The sequence below is a fragment of the Prunus dulcis genome, chromosome 6, assembly GCF_902201215.1.
Source record: "Prunus dulcis chromosome 6, ALMONDv2, whole genome shotgun sequence".
Taxonomy (NCBI): Eukaryota; Viridiplantae; Streptophyta; class Magnoliopsida; order Rosales; family Rosaceae; genus Prunus; species Prunus dulcis.
Window position 1 is genome coordinate 5,307,701 of NC_047655.1, and position 15,260 is coordinate 5,322,960.

A 15,260-nucleotide genomic window follows, 5' to 3' on the forward strand; every position below is an offset into this window, starting at 1 on the left:
ACTTCTTGGAGAAATTAGTGTGTAGTTCTATTGTAATTTGCAACTTAACGCCGACAACAACAGTCGTTGCCGTTTGGGAATCTAGTCAAGTTGTCTTTGGAAAAGACAGTACTTGGGATTAAATATTTATACAATTCGGTGTGGTTCGGTTTGTCCATAAGCCAGTTCGGTTTTCGATTTTGGAGCGGAATCTTTTTTTTAATTTTTTAATTTTTTTTTACAAAATCCAACTAAAATTTTATTTTTATGGCTTTAAAAATCACAAATGACCCAATTTCATACAAATGAAGGTGATTGGGCCTAGAAAAGAGAGATGATTTGAAGTTGAGCTTAGGAAAAGATTAGTTATGGGTTAAATATTTTATTAAAAAATAAAAAATACATAGTCGGCCCAATTCGGTATGGTCCAAATTTTTCACTACAAAAACCAAAACTGAACCAATTTGGTCCAGTCCAGTTTTTGGTCAACTCGGTCTAATTTCTATCCTTCATATCCGACCCATTAGAGTCAAAGACCCTTACCTTCGGAGAACATTGCCATCCCTATTGCTAGTTTGTTTTCTGAAATGAACTTTTGAGGGCACTAAATATGTGACCGCCCTAATAAAACTAGAAATCAAGACACATATTTAGAGAGAGGTTTATTAATTATATTTTGATCTCGCCCAAGATACTAATTATTATTCATTGACATTATTATTTTCATCTTTCTTCTACAGCCTTATGTCATATCCACATGTTATCATCAGATATGCATTCGTATTTTCATAAAGTCCATGGTGTACAAGTCTTGTATGTTTTCGTTTAATAACAATCCACTGAATTGAATTCAAGCAAACCAACGTATGATTAGTGCCAGAAGAAATTAACCACTGGCCTTTATCAAAGTATTTCTTCCACCACACGTTGGTGGAAATGTGTTGTTGCTGGGGCTGTTTCCACTCAGCTTCATGGGGTCAATTTTGTAATTGTGATTTTAACAACCAATACAGTACGACAAACAGTGGATGCGAGAACATTATTCGAAGGAAATGAAGTCGTCTCAATTTGGAAAAGCAAGTCAACAATGACTAATTTGGCTAATTCTTTGCAAGTGACTAATGGAAAGCAAGTCAACCGTGGCTGATCGTAATGACCGGGACTTGGTTAAGCGCATTACTCAATCTTAAATATAAACCAGTTTGCCATGCCTTCATAATCAAACTCAGAATGGGGGTTTTGGTTATGAAACTGATTTTATTAATATACTCATTTGTGAATGGAGCATTGTTCGTTTGCTCCATGCATTTGAGAATGGGAGGCAACGAGACGGATAGGCTTGCACTACTAGCCATCAAAGCTCAAATAAAGCAAGATCCTCATAATGTGTTGAGCGCCTGGAATGAATCCATTCACTTTTGCTCGTGGCACGGTGTCTCTTGCGGTCGACACCATCGCCAGAGGCAGAGGGTCACAAAACTAAACCTGCAATCTCAAGACCTGGTAGGGTCCCTATCTCCAAACATAGGAAATCTAAGTTTCCTAAGGGAACTAGAACTACAAAACAACAACTTCAGCAGTAAAATCCCTCCAGAAATTGGGAATTTGCGTAGATTGCAGGTACTATCTCTACACAACAACTCATTTAGTGGCCCTATTCCATACAACATATCATATTGCTCCAACCTCATCTACATGAATTTCGGTTTCAACGGGTTGGTGGGTAACCTTTCCTCCCTGGAGCCTATTCCCTCATCTATGATTGGGTTGAAAGCCTTAGAAGAATTAGACCTTTCTCACAACAATTTGTGGTGTGAAATTCCAAAATTTCTAGAGCGTTTTGTCTCATTGAAGAAACTAGACCTATCTTTCAATGACTTTTGGGGAGCAGTACCAACTGGAGGTGCTTTTAAAAATGCAAGTGTGATTTTAATTACTGGCAACCCCATGCTCTGTGGCAGAATTGCTAATCTCCAACTGCCCAAGTGCGAGTCCCCGAAGGGAGGATCATCTCGTAGCTTGATAATCCGTTTAGTACTCTCTGGACTTGCTCTTCTCGGAATTGCTATGGAGATGTACTATTTCTTTCTTTGTTCGTCGAGAAAGAAAAGGAAAGAAATTCCATTGAGCACATTGCCGAACTCTCTTGTGCAAGTGTCATATGCTACTCTCCTAAAAGCTACTGATGAGTTCTCTTCCGCTAATCGGATTGGTGCAGGCAGTTTTGGGTCTGTGTACAGAGGAGTTCTTTATGATGATGGTAAAGCCCAGCTTGTTGCTGTGAAGGTGTTCAACTTGTTGCGGCATGGAGCATCAAAGAGTTTCATATCCGAATGTGAGGCTTTAAGAAACATCAGGCATCGAAATCTTGTCAAGATTATAATTCAAGTGTTGATTTTCATGGTCATGATTTCAAGGCTCTGGTTTACGAGTACATGGAGAGAGGAAGCTTAGAGGAGTGGCTGCATCCTCCTACTGAAATTGAAGAGGTAAGAGAGGCACTCAATCTAGAGCAAAGACTAGACATTGCCATTGATGTTGCTTGTACATTGGATTATCTTCATAATCATTGCGAAACACCAATAGTTCATTGTGATCTCAAGCCAAGCAATGTTCTTTTGGATAACGAGATGACTGGACATGTTTCTGACTTTGGACTCGCAAGATTTCTCTCCCAAAAAACTGGTACTAATGCTTCAGAAAATCAAACAAGTTCCATTGGAATAAAAGGAACAGTTGGTTATGCTGCTCCAGGTAAGTGGTGTCCTTTTTTTCTTTTTAAATCTTACGAAGTTGAACTATTTTACTAACAATTGTGCTGATAATATCTTATGATGTTTCAATGGTAGAGTACGGTATGGGAAGTGAGGTGTCAACAAATGGAGAAGTCTACAGCTTCGGTATTCTTCTGTTAGAGATGTTCGTAGGAAAGCGACCCACCGACGACATGTTTAATGGCGACCTAAACCTTCGTACTTTTGTTAAAATGGCTTTCCCAGAGCGAGTTATGGAGATTGCAGATTCAACACTTTTTGAAGGAGGCATTAACGAGAGAAGGGTTCGAAAGATTGAGGTGTGCTTGAATTCAATATTTAGAATTGGAATTGAATGCTCTGCTGAATCTCCAACAGACCGTCTGAAGAATATCAGTGATGCTGCACCTCAACTGCATTTCATTAGAGATGTTCTTCTTGGCACTACTAAAAAACTGGGCTAAAAGAACAAATTCCATTCATGCTTTTATGTTAAATAACACGGATATTCGTGCTCTATAAAGCTGGCCACGCTGCAGCCGCTTTAAAGTTGTTGATGCTTTAGGAGTTTCTTGATTATAGAGCACAAATGTATTATTTAATGGCAGAAATTTAGAGCACGAACGAAACATTTGTGCTTATATAGAAGATGGCCCCCACCAAAACTCTACCTTTTGACAATAGCTCTTTGAGAATACGAAAATAATATATATGTTGTGAACTAGAGAATTGAGGAGAGAAAAAATGGAGAAAGCAGAGGAAAGTTTTCTCATTCATTTCTGTATATACATTACAAGGAGGGGTGAACCCTTTTGTAGGAAAAATCTTCCAACATGTGGGCTCTACCATATTATTCATGTGGGCTCCATCATATTATTTATAACACTCCCCCTTGGAGACCACAAATGATACGGAATATGTCTCGTTAAAAACCTTGCCAGTAAAAACCCAGTGGGACAAAAATTGGTCGAAGGAAAAAAGAGTACATAACCATGCGTAACATAAAATTCTGTGTATATGGACATGCGTGCGACACTGCCTCGTTAAAACCTTGCCAGGAAAAACCCAGTGGGATAAAAACCTGGACGAAGGAAAAAGAGTACAGTGTGGAAAGGTCTTTATGGATGGCACGCTCCCCCTGATGCTTGATAGAATATCTTGAAGCCATACTGTTGATCATCTGTCTGAATATCATAGTTGACACTGCTTCTGTGAGTCAATCTTTGAGCGACACTGCCTCGTTAAAACCTTATCAGGAAAAACCCAGTGGGATAAAAACCTGATGAAGGAAAAAGAGTACAGTGTATGAAAGTCTTTATGAATACCATGCTCCCCTGGATGAATATCTCCTCCTGAAAACTTCATGACTAGCTTTTTCCAGTAAGCGACCGTAGAGATTTCCAGAGTCTGCATATCTAATAACACTGGAGCTATTGGTAAATTCACTCAAAAAGATGCTCGTATATGGTGTTATGCTTAGATAGCATCAAATATGCCTCACATCATCCCAAAATGATGGTGATGGAGTTGAACTCTATCTGGAAAAATACGATGTCCGGTCCAATATACTACCGAAAAATCCTTAAAGTGTCCAACGGATAATCCTCATAAAAATGCTTCAATACTTTCTGAGTATAAGCAAGAATCTCGTTGGCATAGTGCTCGATTTGTAAGTCGAGACAAATATGTCTGGAACTCTGGAGAAGCTTTAATGTGTTGCAAACACATTATAATCAATATACTCACTTAGGCAATTTATGCACAATAGTATGGAGTACAGATTTTGTGCTTCAGGCACATGTCCTTCAGGGACTGGCTTCATGCAATTTCAATCCTTTCAAGGATTTAGTTTAAAGGGATTAAACTTTATGACACATTATATAGCTTTAACCCAGCTATTTATACATCTTTAGGGAATCGCTTCTGGCGATATGCTCCGTGCATTTAATAACCCTCAAAGACAACATGTTGGTCTCCGTAAATGTGCAATAAAGAGGCACAATGAAATCTATAAATATGGAGAAAACCCAACATTCCTTGTTTCTGCCAGAAACATTGTGTCATACAAATTAGGTATATTCCCTTTTATTCCGAACGCCTAAGTATAACTTTCAGTATTAACAAATTTTGGGGTGCGTACTGTGAGTTTGTTCTTTCACGTTCATTCTCATCTATTATGGAATTGCCTCATTCCATGTTGGCCAATAATATTGTCGACATTTAATAATTGAACGTGGTTCCAATCAACACAGCCCATTGATGATTTGTGTAGCTACTCCAAAATCAAAATTTGTCATTCATCAATTCATGATCCCACCATTCTCATGTGCATGCGCATGCATCAATTATAAGCATTTCTTTGCTTTTGGGTACCCAAGCCACTACAGGGGGGCTTTTATTATGTGAGAATGTGGATTATAACCTCCAATGGAGCGTTATGTTATAGTAGGGCATGGATAATCTCCATTTAGGGAGTTGGAACATTTAGAACCATATATCTGGCATGCTGCAGGCATGCCACAGATTAATATATACATGTCAATTGATTTCTGGGACTTTAACCCATACAATTTGCAACGCATTAGGCGTGCACAATATCAATATTGACATGTCAAGGGATTGTCCTTTCGGGACTTCAATCCACATCATTTGCTACGCAACAGGCGTGCATCATATTGATCACTGCTATACCCATATTCTGTTCTTATGGGACTTTAATTTGTGCAGTGTATTATCAATGTATCCAACTTGCAATTTGTAAAATTTGCATTAATAATTCATGGATACATACAAGCCATTCTTTTGGAACGGACTTATCTCCCCATTTGGTTACCTTTCAAGATAAAATATCAAATAAGTATATAAGCATAAAATAACACAAGTATTGCTTACATCCTTAGGTGGGAGAAACTTTTCTCAAGTATCATTCAAGCTCGTATCGGCCCAGTAAATGTAGTGCTTGATGATCTAGTTATATCCTGCAAAAGCAAAAATCACAATTCTTCTCCCTTATGAACAGAGAGTTATAAAAGAAAGAAAAGATACAAATATTGTGATATTGATTGCAAGGTAAGGTAAGCAATCAGGGAAGGAAGCTGGTGGGAGCAGACAAGCAGCTCATCAATCAAGGAAGGAAGCCGGTGGGAGCAACAAGCTCTCAATTCTCCTAGTCTAGAAGGACCTCAGGAGATTAGAGCACAAGGCCGCCTTCACAATTCCCTGATCTTGCAGAAACATGATCAGGGATAGTCTTGCTTCCTGAATGGATGATCAGAGATAGTCTTGCTTCTCAGGCATATTAAGTGCTTAATGATAAGAAAAACAAGTAGATATAGCATCATTTTGTATGGGAAAACTGGATGTCTTCTGCAAAGAAAATTTCGTTAGTAACACATTTATACACAAATACAATGAATAGGTAGAACCGGTGAATTTCAAATTAACCATAGGAAAATTGCGAGATTCTCGGGATACTTTTGAAAAAGTAGCTCCGTGAAATCCGTAAAGCAAGATCGGCTTTGAAGAAAATAATACTTGAAAATGCCGAAAGTGCCGACAGGCATTATCAGAGGCCACGTGAAGTTTTGGACTCTTGCGAAAGAAAAAGATAATGTGGGGATTCGAGAAGATATTGGAATCCTGAAAAGTTGCCACATTTTCGTCTATAGATATTGCCTTTGCAAAACTTGATTGGAGCAACTGCGTTTCAACTCAACTTCCTTCATTTTCTGAAACTTTAGTTTTTGTAAGACTTTCTTCGAAACCTTCTTAAAATGGCTTCCTCTTCTTCCTGCCCAAATAATTTCAATTTAAATGATGCTCCCACAACAACCAGTGACGCCAAAGTTTGGCGTCCATCCTTTGTATCCCAAAATCGTCATCTCACAGTTAATGATTCTGTGATGATGAATGATGCTACTGCTGTCATAGTAGCTAGGAATTTCATTACTCCAATGGATGAAATGCTGTTGACAGGGAGGTCTGAGGAAGAGGCTATTGATGACTCAATGGCTTTTAGCATTCAGAGTGCTGCTTCTGTTTCTAACATGGCTGATCGTTTGCGTGTTAGAGCAAACGAGGTTCAGAAGCTAACAACTGAAAATTATTCTCTTCAAAGAATGCTTCATGAGTCTCAAAAAGAGGTTGAGAAACTCAAAGGAGAGAATAATTCCTTGTTGAAACTGGTGAGTTCGTACTCCGTTGATACACTGAGAAGGCTAGACATGCTGCAGGTCTCAAATGAAAGAATTTTGGGAGACCATGAGAGGCTCATGGCTAGGCTTAAGAGGCGCCGTCCTCTTCCTTCAGAGGCTTCCAGAACATAATGTAATTTTATAGATTTTACAGGGCCTGCACCTTCATTGCAGGTGTAAAAATCTATCTGTTGTATGCTCATTTCCTGTTATAATAATTGCGCACATTCTTAAACTTGCACCTGTGGTTTTTACGTCTTTTCAAAATGACGGTTTGGAACCTTGTGCCTTATAGGTTCAAATAACCACATCAAATCTCTCATATTTCCATGCATGTGAGCCCAGAACTTTTGGTCTGGGCTAAACACAAACTCAGAATTCATAATTTATTCGCCATTTTCAAATGGACATGAAATATGAATTGAGTAAAAGCCACGATAATATCGCAATATAGTAGTGAAGAGCATTAACTACTATATACCCACAACTTCAAGTTTTAGGATCTCTCATATATTTGGATCCATGGGCTTCCGGCCCAGATATAACAAAATATGTGGGGAGCCTCAATTCATTATTTGAGGTTTATATTGATATTATCCATTTCGCGGTGTATTCTTAACAACCGGAATTCACAAAATATATTTCTTCCTTGAGGTGTCGATTATAACAAAATCGAACTTTATTAAATTCATCATTCTCTTATGCCAAAGAAATATGTGGTGTACCACAATTTGCAATAATACCTCAAGGGTTGTCCATTTAACTGTTGGAACTTTAGGTTCTCAACACTGTTAGATTTTGAACTTCAGGCCAAAATCACATATTCTCATGGTATGGACATTCTTACAATTTTCTATACATATTTCGGGACTTCAAGCCCTTACATAATTGTCCATATTTTGAGGAACTTCTGGCATCTCATTTAATTGCTCATCCATGAGTTTAAGGAACTGCAGGTTCCCTTTTGTATATAGTGACGGTTTACCAAAAATGGTTAATATTTATGCATACGTCACTATTCATGTGAATAGTACTATTCATCAAGTCATGAATACATATCTATTCATATGTGCAGTACATTTGCCAGTACAGTTATTATTCATGTGTACGGCACTTTTAATCAATACGGTACTGTTGCATCATCAAGGAACTCTAGGTCCTTATTTACATGTCAAGGATCAAGGATCTTCAAGTCCGATCTCTTGTTTACATGTATAGTACCGGAGAGACTGCCAGCTCTCATATCAATATCATCATCAAGGATCTTCAAGTCCTGATGTAATTGTATGATGAGGATCAAGGAACTTCTGGTCCTGATCTGCATACTGTAAAAACTCATCATACAGCACAATTAATCCATAAAATAAAATTACTTGTATGGACGTTAATCCCGCACCATACTTTAAATGTGTGGTAAAGTAAATTCATAAAGTATGAGGGTCAATTCCACATAATACTTTAAATAAAAATAAATGTGCGGTAAAATAAATTTATAAAGTATGAGGGTCAATTCCACATCATACTTTAAATAAAAGAAATGTGCTTGTATGGGCACTAATTCTGCTCCATACATTTAAATGGCAGTAAAGGCGTGGACGATAAACCCGCACCACCCTTTTAAATAGATACTATTGTATGAGTAATAAACCTACACCATACAGTAAATAATGTACAGTAAAGTAATTTCATTAAAGTATGAGGGTTAATTCCACATCATACTTTAAGTAAAAATAAATTTGCGAAAAGTAAAGGCAATTATTTGTGGGTTCATATCAACACCACAATCAAATAGTATGATATTATTATACTAATATATCCTTACATTAATATATAATAAGAAAAGTAGGAAAAGTGATTAGTGGAATATAACGCATGCTCCAGGCTTTCAAATCAATTGCCTTTATCCCCTCCTTTTTCCACGGTTACCACTGTACCTGCACCAATTAGCTTATTAAATACTATAGAAAAATAATAAAGTAATAGAAAGCATAAGGGGCAGAGGGCTTATTGGATTTTTCTTTCTTTCGATGGGTTTGCTGTAGCCTTGACTGAGCTCATTGGCTCCACCGCCCACCTCCATTATTGTCCTTCTCCCATATTCCTCCTTTTTCTTTTGTTCTTTCTGCTTTTCAACGACAGCCCCTTCTTTTGACAACCCTTTTTTTGTTTTTGTTTTTGTTTTTTTATGTTTTTTTTTTGTTTTTGAGGAGAGCACTCAATCTGCACTCATTGCCATTGAACCAGAGCGCACAGCACACACGGGTTGCCTTTTGGATTTTGTTGCAGGTCCTGGGGACGAAAGCACAGACGCCAAAGGGCTTATTGGGAAGCTTGCAGTTGATGCCGAAGCAGCAGGGCATGGAGGTGCACGTGGTGGACGAGCAGCACTTGCACAGCAAGCACAGCTGGTACGGCGCCAGCCGCCGCCGCCTCTGTATATCATCATGATCATGAGGAGGAGCTTTTAATACGTCGATCAATAGCCTATACTCCGTCGGCTGATACCCGTCTGCATGAGATCCTGCCGCAATTGCAGGAGTGATGGCTAATAGGGCGGTGAAGATTAGAAAAGGCACTAGTTTTATGGGTTTTTACTGTTTGTGAGGTTGTCCATGTCAACCAAGCAAACATGCAGACACAACAGTAGCTAGCCACCAGGGAGAAACCACAGAGAGAGAGAGAGAGAGATGGGTGTTGTGGTCTGGGTTGGGTTGTGAGGGAGCTGATTGCTATGACCTGAGATTCCCAGAGCTTTACCAGCAGCTCAGGTTCCAACAGAGGAGGCCAACTCTCATGGGAGATGTTTCTGGGGCTATCGAGAGAGAGAGAGAGCGATGCTCTGAATTTTAGAGATAGAGAATTCGTGCTGATAACGTGTTATAAAATTAGAGAAATTGGAGAGAATTGAAATAGAGAGAAGCAGAATGGTTTTTCTCTCTGCAATCAAATTGATCTATTTTGTTCTTCAGATTGCATATGTATATATATTACAATGATGTGCGCCTCTTTCCAACATGTGGGCTCCACACCTAATAATTTACAACNATTTTCCGTTTTTTTATTTATCTGATTCTGGATTTTATTAAGTGACAAAATAAACCAACCTCCTATCGAAAACCCTGCCAAAATGGAACAAAACCTCTCGGCCCAAACCCTCACCAACTCACTCTCCAACCACCAAGCCGACGACGTGGCCGCCGCCGACGACGATGACCCACCCTCCCTAAGCCTTCAAGCCCTAGAAGCTCTCAAGGAGTTCCTAGCGGAGCAAAGCCAGCCCTTACCTGACACCGCCGCCGAGAGCCGAGCCGCAGACTCGGCAGCTCCAGCTCTCATCTCCGAAGACTGGAGACTGAGCCAGTTCTGGTACGACCCCCACACCGCCGAAACCCTAGCCCAAGAGGTCCTCACTCTCTGCAACTCGCTCCCCGACTCGGCCGCTAGGGTTGCTTGCGTCGCTTGCCCCTCACTCTACGCCTACCTCAAGGTCCCTTTCATCTTTTCGCTCTCTGGGTTTTAATTTAATGTTTGTTTGTTTTTAAATTTAATGTTTTTACTGATTTTTATTTATTTATTTATTTATTTCTATTTTCAGAACAATGATTCTGACGTGCCTGTGCAACTGCTTGAGTATGACAAGCGGTTTGAGCAGTACGGGAGTGATTTCACGTTTTATGATTACAACCGACCTGAAGACTTGCCATTGGAGCTCAAGCATGCTTTTGACATTGTAGTTGCTGATCCCCCTTACCTGGTGAGCAAAATTATGCTTCTTTATGTCATTTGGTTCAGTGTTATAACTTATGGGTATGTGTGTTATGTAGCAAAATAATTTGAATCTGAGTCTTCATGCACTCTGTATGAATTAAGATCTAGCATCGAAATACATTTTCGTGACTGTGTTTGTACCATGCTTGGTGACTGCATTGCTTTTTCTACATCTCTCGTATGGAGGTCGAATCTGTATTCATAGGTAGGACTGTGAAGTTGTGGTTATGAACCAATTGCTGATATAGTATAACTGGTGTTTACAGAGTCGGGAGTGCTTGGAGAAAGTCGCTCAAACTGTTTCATTTCTTGCACGATCAGAAAAATCTTACCTGCTTCTCCTCACAGGTTGACATTTCCCTCCTATATAATTGGCAAAACATAATAAGAATATTGCCATTCCTGCACAAGCTACACTGTAATTACTGTGCTACAAGACAGGATTAAAACATTTCACCAATGAGATTTTTGTTATTGGAATCAGAAATTGAACAAGTGTTATTGCTAGCACCTTTCAGTTTGTTGCAACTAACTGTTATATGATGACTTCCAGGAGCGGTGCAGAAAGAGAGAGCAGCTGAACTCATGGGATTATATCCATGTGGTTTTAGGCCTCAACACTCTAGCAAACTAGGAAACGAGTTTCGGCTATTCACAAACTATGATCCTGCAATGAGATTAGAAGGGTGGGATGTTGAGAAGTAGGAACTCTGTATTCTCGTGTGACCCTAAACTGGTAAGCATAGATTGGTCGGGGGAAATTTCTTTCTTCCGACTCGGTATTATGTAGTGGAATCTTACATTTCTGTGTGATAAATTTTGTTGTTCTCAATGTCATCTCCACATGCTATGAGCACAGTTATAATGTTCATACTTAATTAGGACCGAGTATTTTGTGAACTCTGAACCGTTCTGACTTCTGAGCATGCGGTAATCATTGTACTGGCATTTTCTTTCTTTTTTACCAAGTTATAAATAATGCCTAGAGCTCTAGATGGTGGAATGTTACTGTGGTTATATGGGTGAACTTTTGTCTGCAGATTCAACTGCTGGAGAATCAAACTGTGTCGCCTGCTAGGCATATTCTGGATGCTAGAAAGATGATGTCAGAATCTGTCATGTGGTATCAATTCAGGCTAAAGCAGATCTGTATACATTGCTACTCCAGTCTGTTTTATCATCTGTAGTTGTTTATCAGTTTCTTCAACTCCCCACCCAACTTTTGTAAGCCAAATTTGATTTGTTATGTGTATTTGCATCGCCCAAAATTTCACAGGATAGAAATGTATCTTCTTTTTTTATTGGAAGATAAATCTACATCCTCAAATCAGTACTTGCATCATGACAAATATCAATTCTCTCTTTATTTGCTTAGAGTCTTCGAGTTTCCTTCCTCTCACTCACTCAACAGAATAAGAACACATCAGCCGATGGGAGGGACAGAGAAAGAGGAGAGATGAAAAGTGCTATGCTTCCATGTTAATTTGTTTCATTTGAATGGACAAAATAACCTTAAATTTAACGAAAATTTTGACAAATTTGACAAATTTGACGTTAAAGGCAAATTGGCACGTTTTAAAAGTTTAAGAGGTTCATAACCAAATTGATAGTTCGAGGGGCTCATATAGCCAAATGGATAGTTCGAGTAGCAAATCTGAAGGTCATTACTTTATGAGACATTGCTCATAACCTCACACCAATCGTTGGATGTACAGTGCAATTCATCAAATGAAAAATCTATGCTACAAAATACTACATTTTTCTAACCAATTTGCATCTTCTACAATAGTTCTCTTCTAGGCAAGCCAAAGTATTATTTCTGCATTAGAGACGACCTTAAACATGAATTTTGGTGCAGAGCTTCTTCATAGGCATCTGTTTTCGGTTGAAGAATACGAGTCTTGTGTCGAATGGCGGAAGTATGCTCGGGTTATGATGGGATCTAACTCGGTGCAAATTTTTGGAACTTTCGAAACTTTGCACTCCTTGTTGGAGAAGATTCAAAGAAGTTACTCTCTTCACATAGATATTTTAGATACAACTCATACAACGTGTTCCAAATGAGAAATTCCTTAATTATCAAAACAAAATTAGGGATTAAAACAAGAGAACCCTTCTTCTTGGATTTAACCCGGTGTCCAATTTAAATGCGGGCCTTCTCAACCCAACCCACGATTTGTTTCATGGACCCGACCCGCCCGTATTTCACGATCCGAGTTGGAAAAGATGGAGAGTTCGAGATCCCCGCACAACGCAAACACAAAAAAGCGATTTGGTGCTCTCCAAGACTTCCACCTAAAGTTTTTTCAAAACCAAGTCACATAACTGCAGCAGCAGCAGCAAGAAGAAATGAGGCCAAACATCGTTTCCGAGGTAAATCTCACAACTCTCCGATGCTCTCTTTCCCATTCGTTTTTTACCTTCAACTTCGCATATTTCTCAGAGAGTTATAGTTTTCTCTTGATGTTTTGTTTGGTTGCTGAGAAAATGCGGAAAATTTTGAATCTCGTTAAGTACAGCACGAGGTAATTTTTTTCTTGGAAAACTGGCAATATGTTAAACAATGGAATTTAGTTGCTTTGAGCTTCTCAATTTTTGTTGCTAAAAATATGCAGATTATTTTTTTTGGGGGCTAAAAATGGGCAGATATTTGAGTTACATTTGTACTCTGCTCTCATGAATGATCTGTTAGGAGTTTCTTACTTCTTCTTCTTCTTTGTTCTTTATTGCACATATGTACTTTCATGTTTGAGCTTGTCTTGGTTGTGTTTAGCTGCAACATCATGAAACTTAAATAGACCATTGATTTCTTTATTTATTTTTTTATGTTGAAATTAGTATTTACTTGGACATTCATGGCTTGCGTGTTTGTTTTTGTATCTAATTAATTTTGTGTTCTAGTAAATTTCATATTGATTCTATGTTTGGGTGTATAGGCAGGACTGCAAACTAGGTTGGGGCAATGGTGGGAGAGCATTCCTTTTCTTACTTCTGCGGTTGTTGGCGTGTGTGGAACTGTTTACTTGATCTGTCTCCTGGTTGGATATGACTCCTTTTACGAAATATGCTTTTTTCCCTCTGCAGTTCTATCAAGATTTCAAGGTAAATTGTTTGAAACTGAAATCTGACATGATTGGTACATTCATTGGTCAGTTTTGAATTTATTAGTTATTGGAAAGAAGTCCAATTTTCCCAGCCTCTTTCCTGGGGTTAAACATGCCCTTCCCTGCCCCTCATTCTCACACTATTATTCTTGATGTTTCACTTCTGGATATAATTGAGGATTGCGCAACTTAACATCTTTGTTATTCTTCTGTTCTGATTTCTATAATTTTGATCATGCTGCTAAAATTTTACTTTGCCACAAAGCAGAGGTCCATCATTTTCTTTTGGTCAAACATCATTTCAAGTTATGTTCAAGTTCACATGATTTTGGTAATAGACCTTATGATTTGTAGTCCTTTATACTAATAAACAAATTAAGATTATTGTATCATGTTTTATATTCTTCTGGTGTTGTCACTATTTCGCCAATATTGGAGATACTTTGTTGCATGAATGTGGAGGCTTGAAGTTTTAAGATTAATTAAGTGACTTTAACACCATTAGTACTGTTTAGCTGTTTTGGTTGCTCCCTTGGATTCTTTTGTGTATAAGTCCAGCACACTGGGCTAGAAACCTGCCAGTAGTTTCTTCGATTTAGTATTGCCCTAGATCATGATCTTTTATGATCAAGCTACAACCTGTATTTTAGTTCCTCTATTATCAAGCTACAACACAATCTTTGTGTCACCTGCCTGGCCCAATTTGAAGCCTCGAATAGAGAATTGAACAGCTGTTCGTTTTGATCTCTCTTTTTTTTTCGTCAATCAAAAGCTCAATTTAGCTTATATTTAATAATCAACAAAAATTATTTGGGTGATTTGTTCTGTTAATAGATAAAAATAATAGCCCGTTATTGCATGCAATCTGACACATCTCATGGTCACTTTCTGTTCTCCTTTTCAGTCTACAGGATTTTCACCTCCATTATCTTTCATGGTTCAGTGCTTCATGTATTGTTCAACATGATGGCATTGGTTCCTTTGGGTTCTGAGTTGGAGAGAATCATGGGATCTGTCCGCATGTTGTACATAATCTTTCTGTTGGCCATAAGCAATGCACTGTTTCATCTTACGATTGTGCTTTTGGTGGCCTATAATCCCATTCACTCTGATCCGTATCTCATGAATGAATGTGCAATAGGCTTCTCGGGAATCTTGTTTTCTATGATTGTGATAGAGACAAGTCTGAGTGGACACCAGTCTAGAAGGTTGGCTTTTCTAATGTTTAATTTCAAATGTATTACATACCATGGTTTTGTTTTTTCACTGAGTGAGAATTTTGCAAATGCTATCTTTTCCCTAACCTAGAATAATTAGATGTTCCGAAGCTTTCATGTATTTGATCATACATATGGGTGCTAAGACATCCACCTCATACACAGCTGCACATTAGCATTCTTTTCCCTGTTTTCTTTCATTCTTGACAAATGTATTCGGTTCTACTAACTCACAAACTTCTCTCT

General features: G+C 38.5%; 2 protein-coding genes and 1 pseudogene across 2 annotated transcripts; all 3 read left to right on the top strand.

The window, feature by feature from the left end:
- Positions 1 to 1,293: 1,293 nt before the first annotated feature.
- Positions 1,294 to 9,393, top strand: LOC117630150 (annotated as a pseudogene).
- Positions 9,394 to 10,003: 610 nt separating this feature from the next.
- LOC117631640 (EEF1A lysine methyltransferase 1) lies at positions 10,004 to 12,035 on the top strand. Its single transcript, XM_034364903.1, has 5 exons — positions 10,004 to 10,412; positions 10,521 to 10,679; positions 10,960 to 11,041; positions 11,247 to 11,429; positions 11,734 to 12,035. Exons 1-4 carry the CDS (start codon positions 10,053 to 10,055, stop codon positions 11,396 to 11,398), a joined length of 753 nt encoding a protein of 250 aa, XP_034220794.1. The 5' UTR covers positions 10,004 to 10,052; the 3' UTR covers positions 11,399 to 11,429; positions 11,734 to 12,035.
- An 892-nt stretch (positions 12,036 to 12,927) lies between these two features.
- On the top strand, positions 12,928 to 15,112 carry LOC117631863 (rhomboid-like protein 15). Its single transcript, XM_034365187.1, has 3 exons — positions 12,928 to 13,066; positions 13,630 to 13,795; positions 14,702 to 15,112. The coding sequence occupies exons 1-3, from the start codon at positions 13,043 to 13,045 to the stop codon at positions 15,103 to 15,105; spliced, it is 594 nt and encodes a 197-aa protein (XP_034221078.1). The 5' UTR covers positions 12,928 to 13,042; the 3' UTR covers positions 15,106 to 15,112.
- Positions 15,113 to 15,260: the final 148 nt, after the last annotated feature.

Coding starts and splice junctions, on each gene's coding strand:
- LOC117631640 (XM_034364903.1), top strand. CDS start 10,053: ATGGAACAAAACCTCTCGGCCCAAACCCTCACCAACTCACTCTCCAAC. Junction 10,680..10,959: donor TTGCTGATCCCCCTTACCTG/GTGAGCAAAATT, acceptor TGGTGTTTACAG/AGTCGGGAGTGCTTGGAGAA. Junction 11,042..11,246: donor TTACCTGCTTCTCCTCACAG/GTTGACATTTCC, acceptor GATGACTTCCAG/GAGCGGTGCAGAAAGAGAGA.
- LOC117631863 (XM_034365187.1), top strand. CDS start 13,043: ATGAGGCCAAACATCGTTTCCGAG. Junction 13,067..13,629: donor GGCCAAACATCGTTTCCGAG/GTAAATCTCACA, acceptor TTGGGTGTATAG/GCAGGACTGCAAACTAGGTT. Junction 13,796..14,701: donor AGTTCTATCAAGATTTCAAG/GTAAATTGTTTG, acceptor TCTCCTTTTCAG/TCTACAGGATTTTCACCTCC.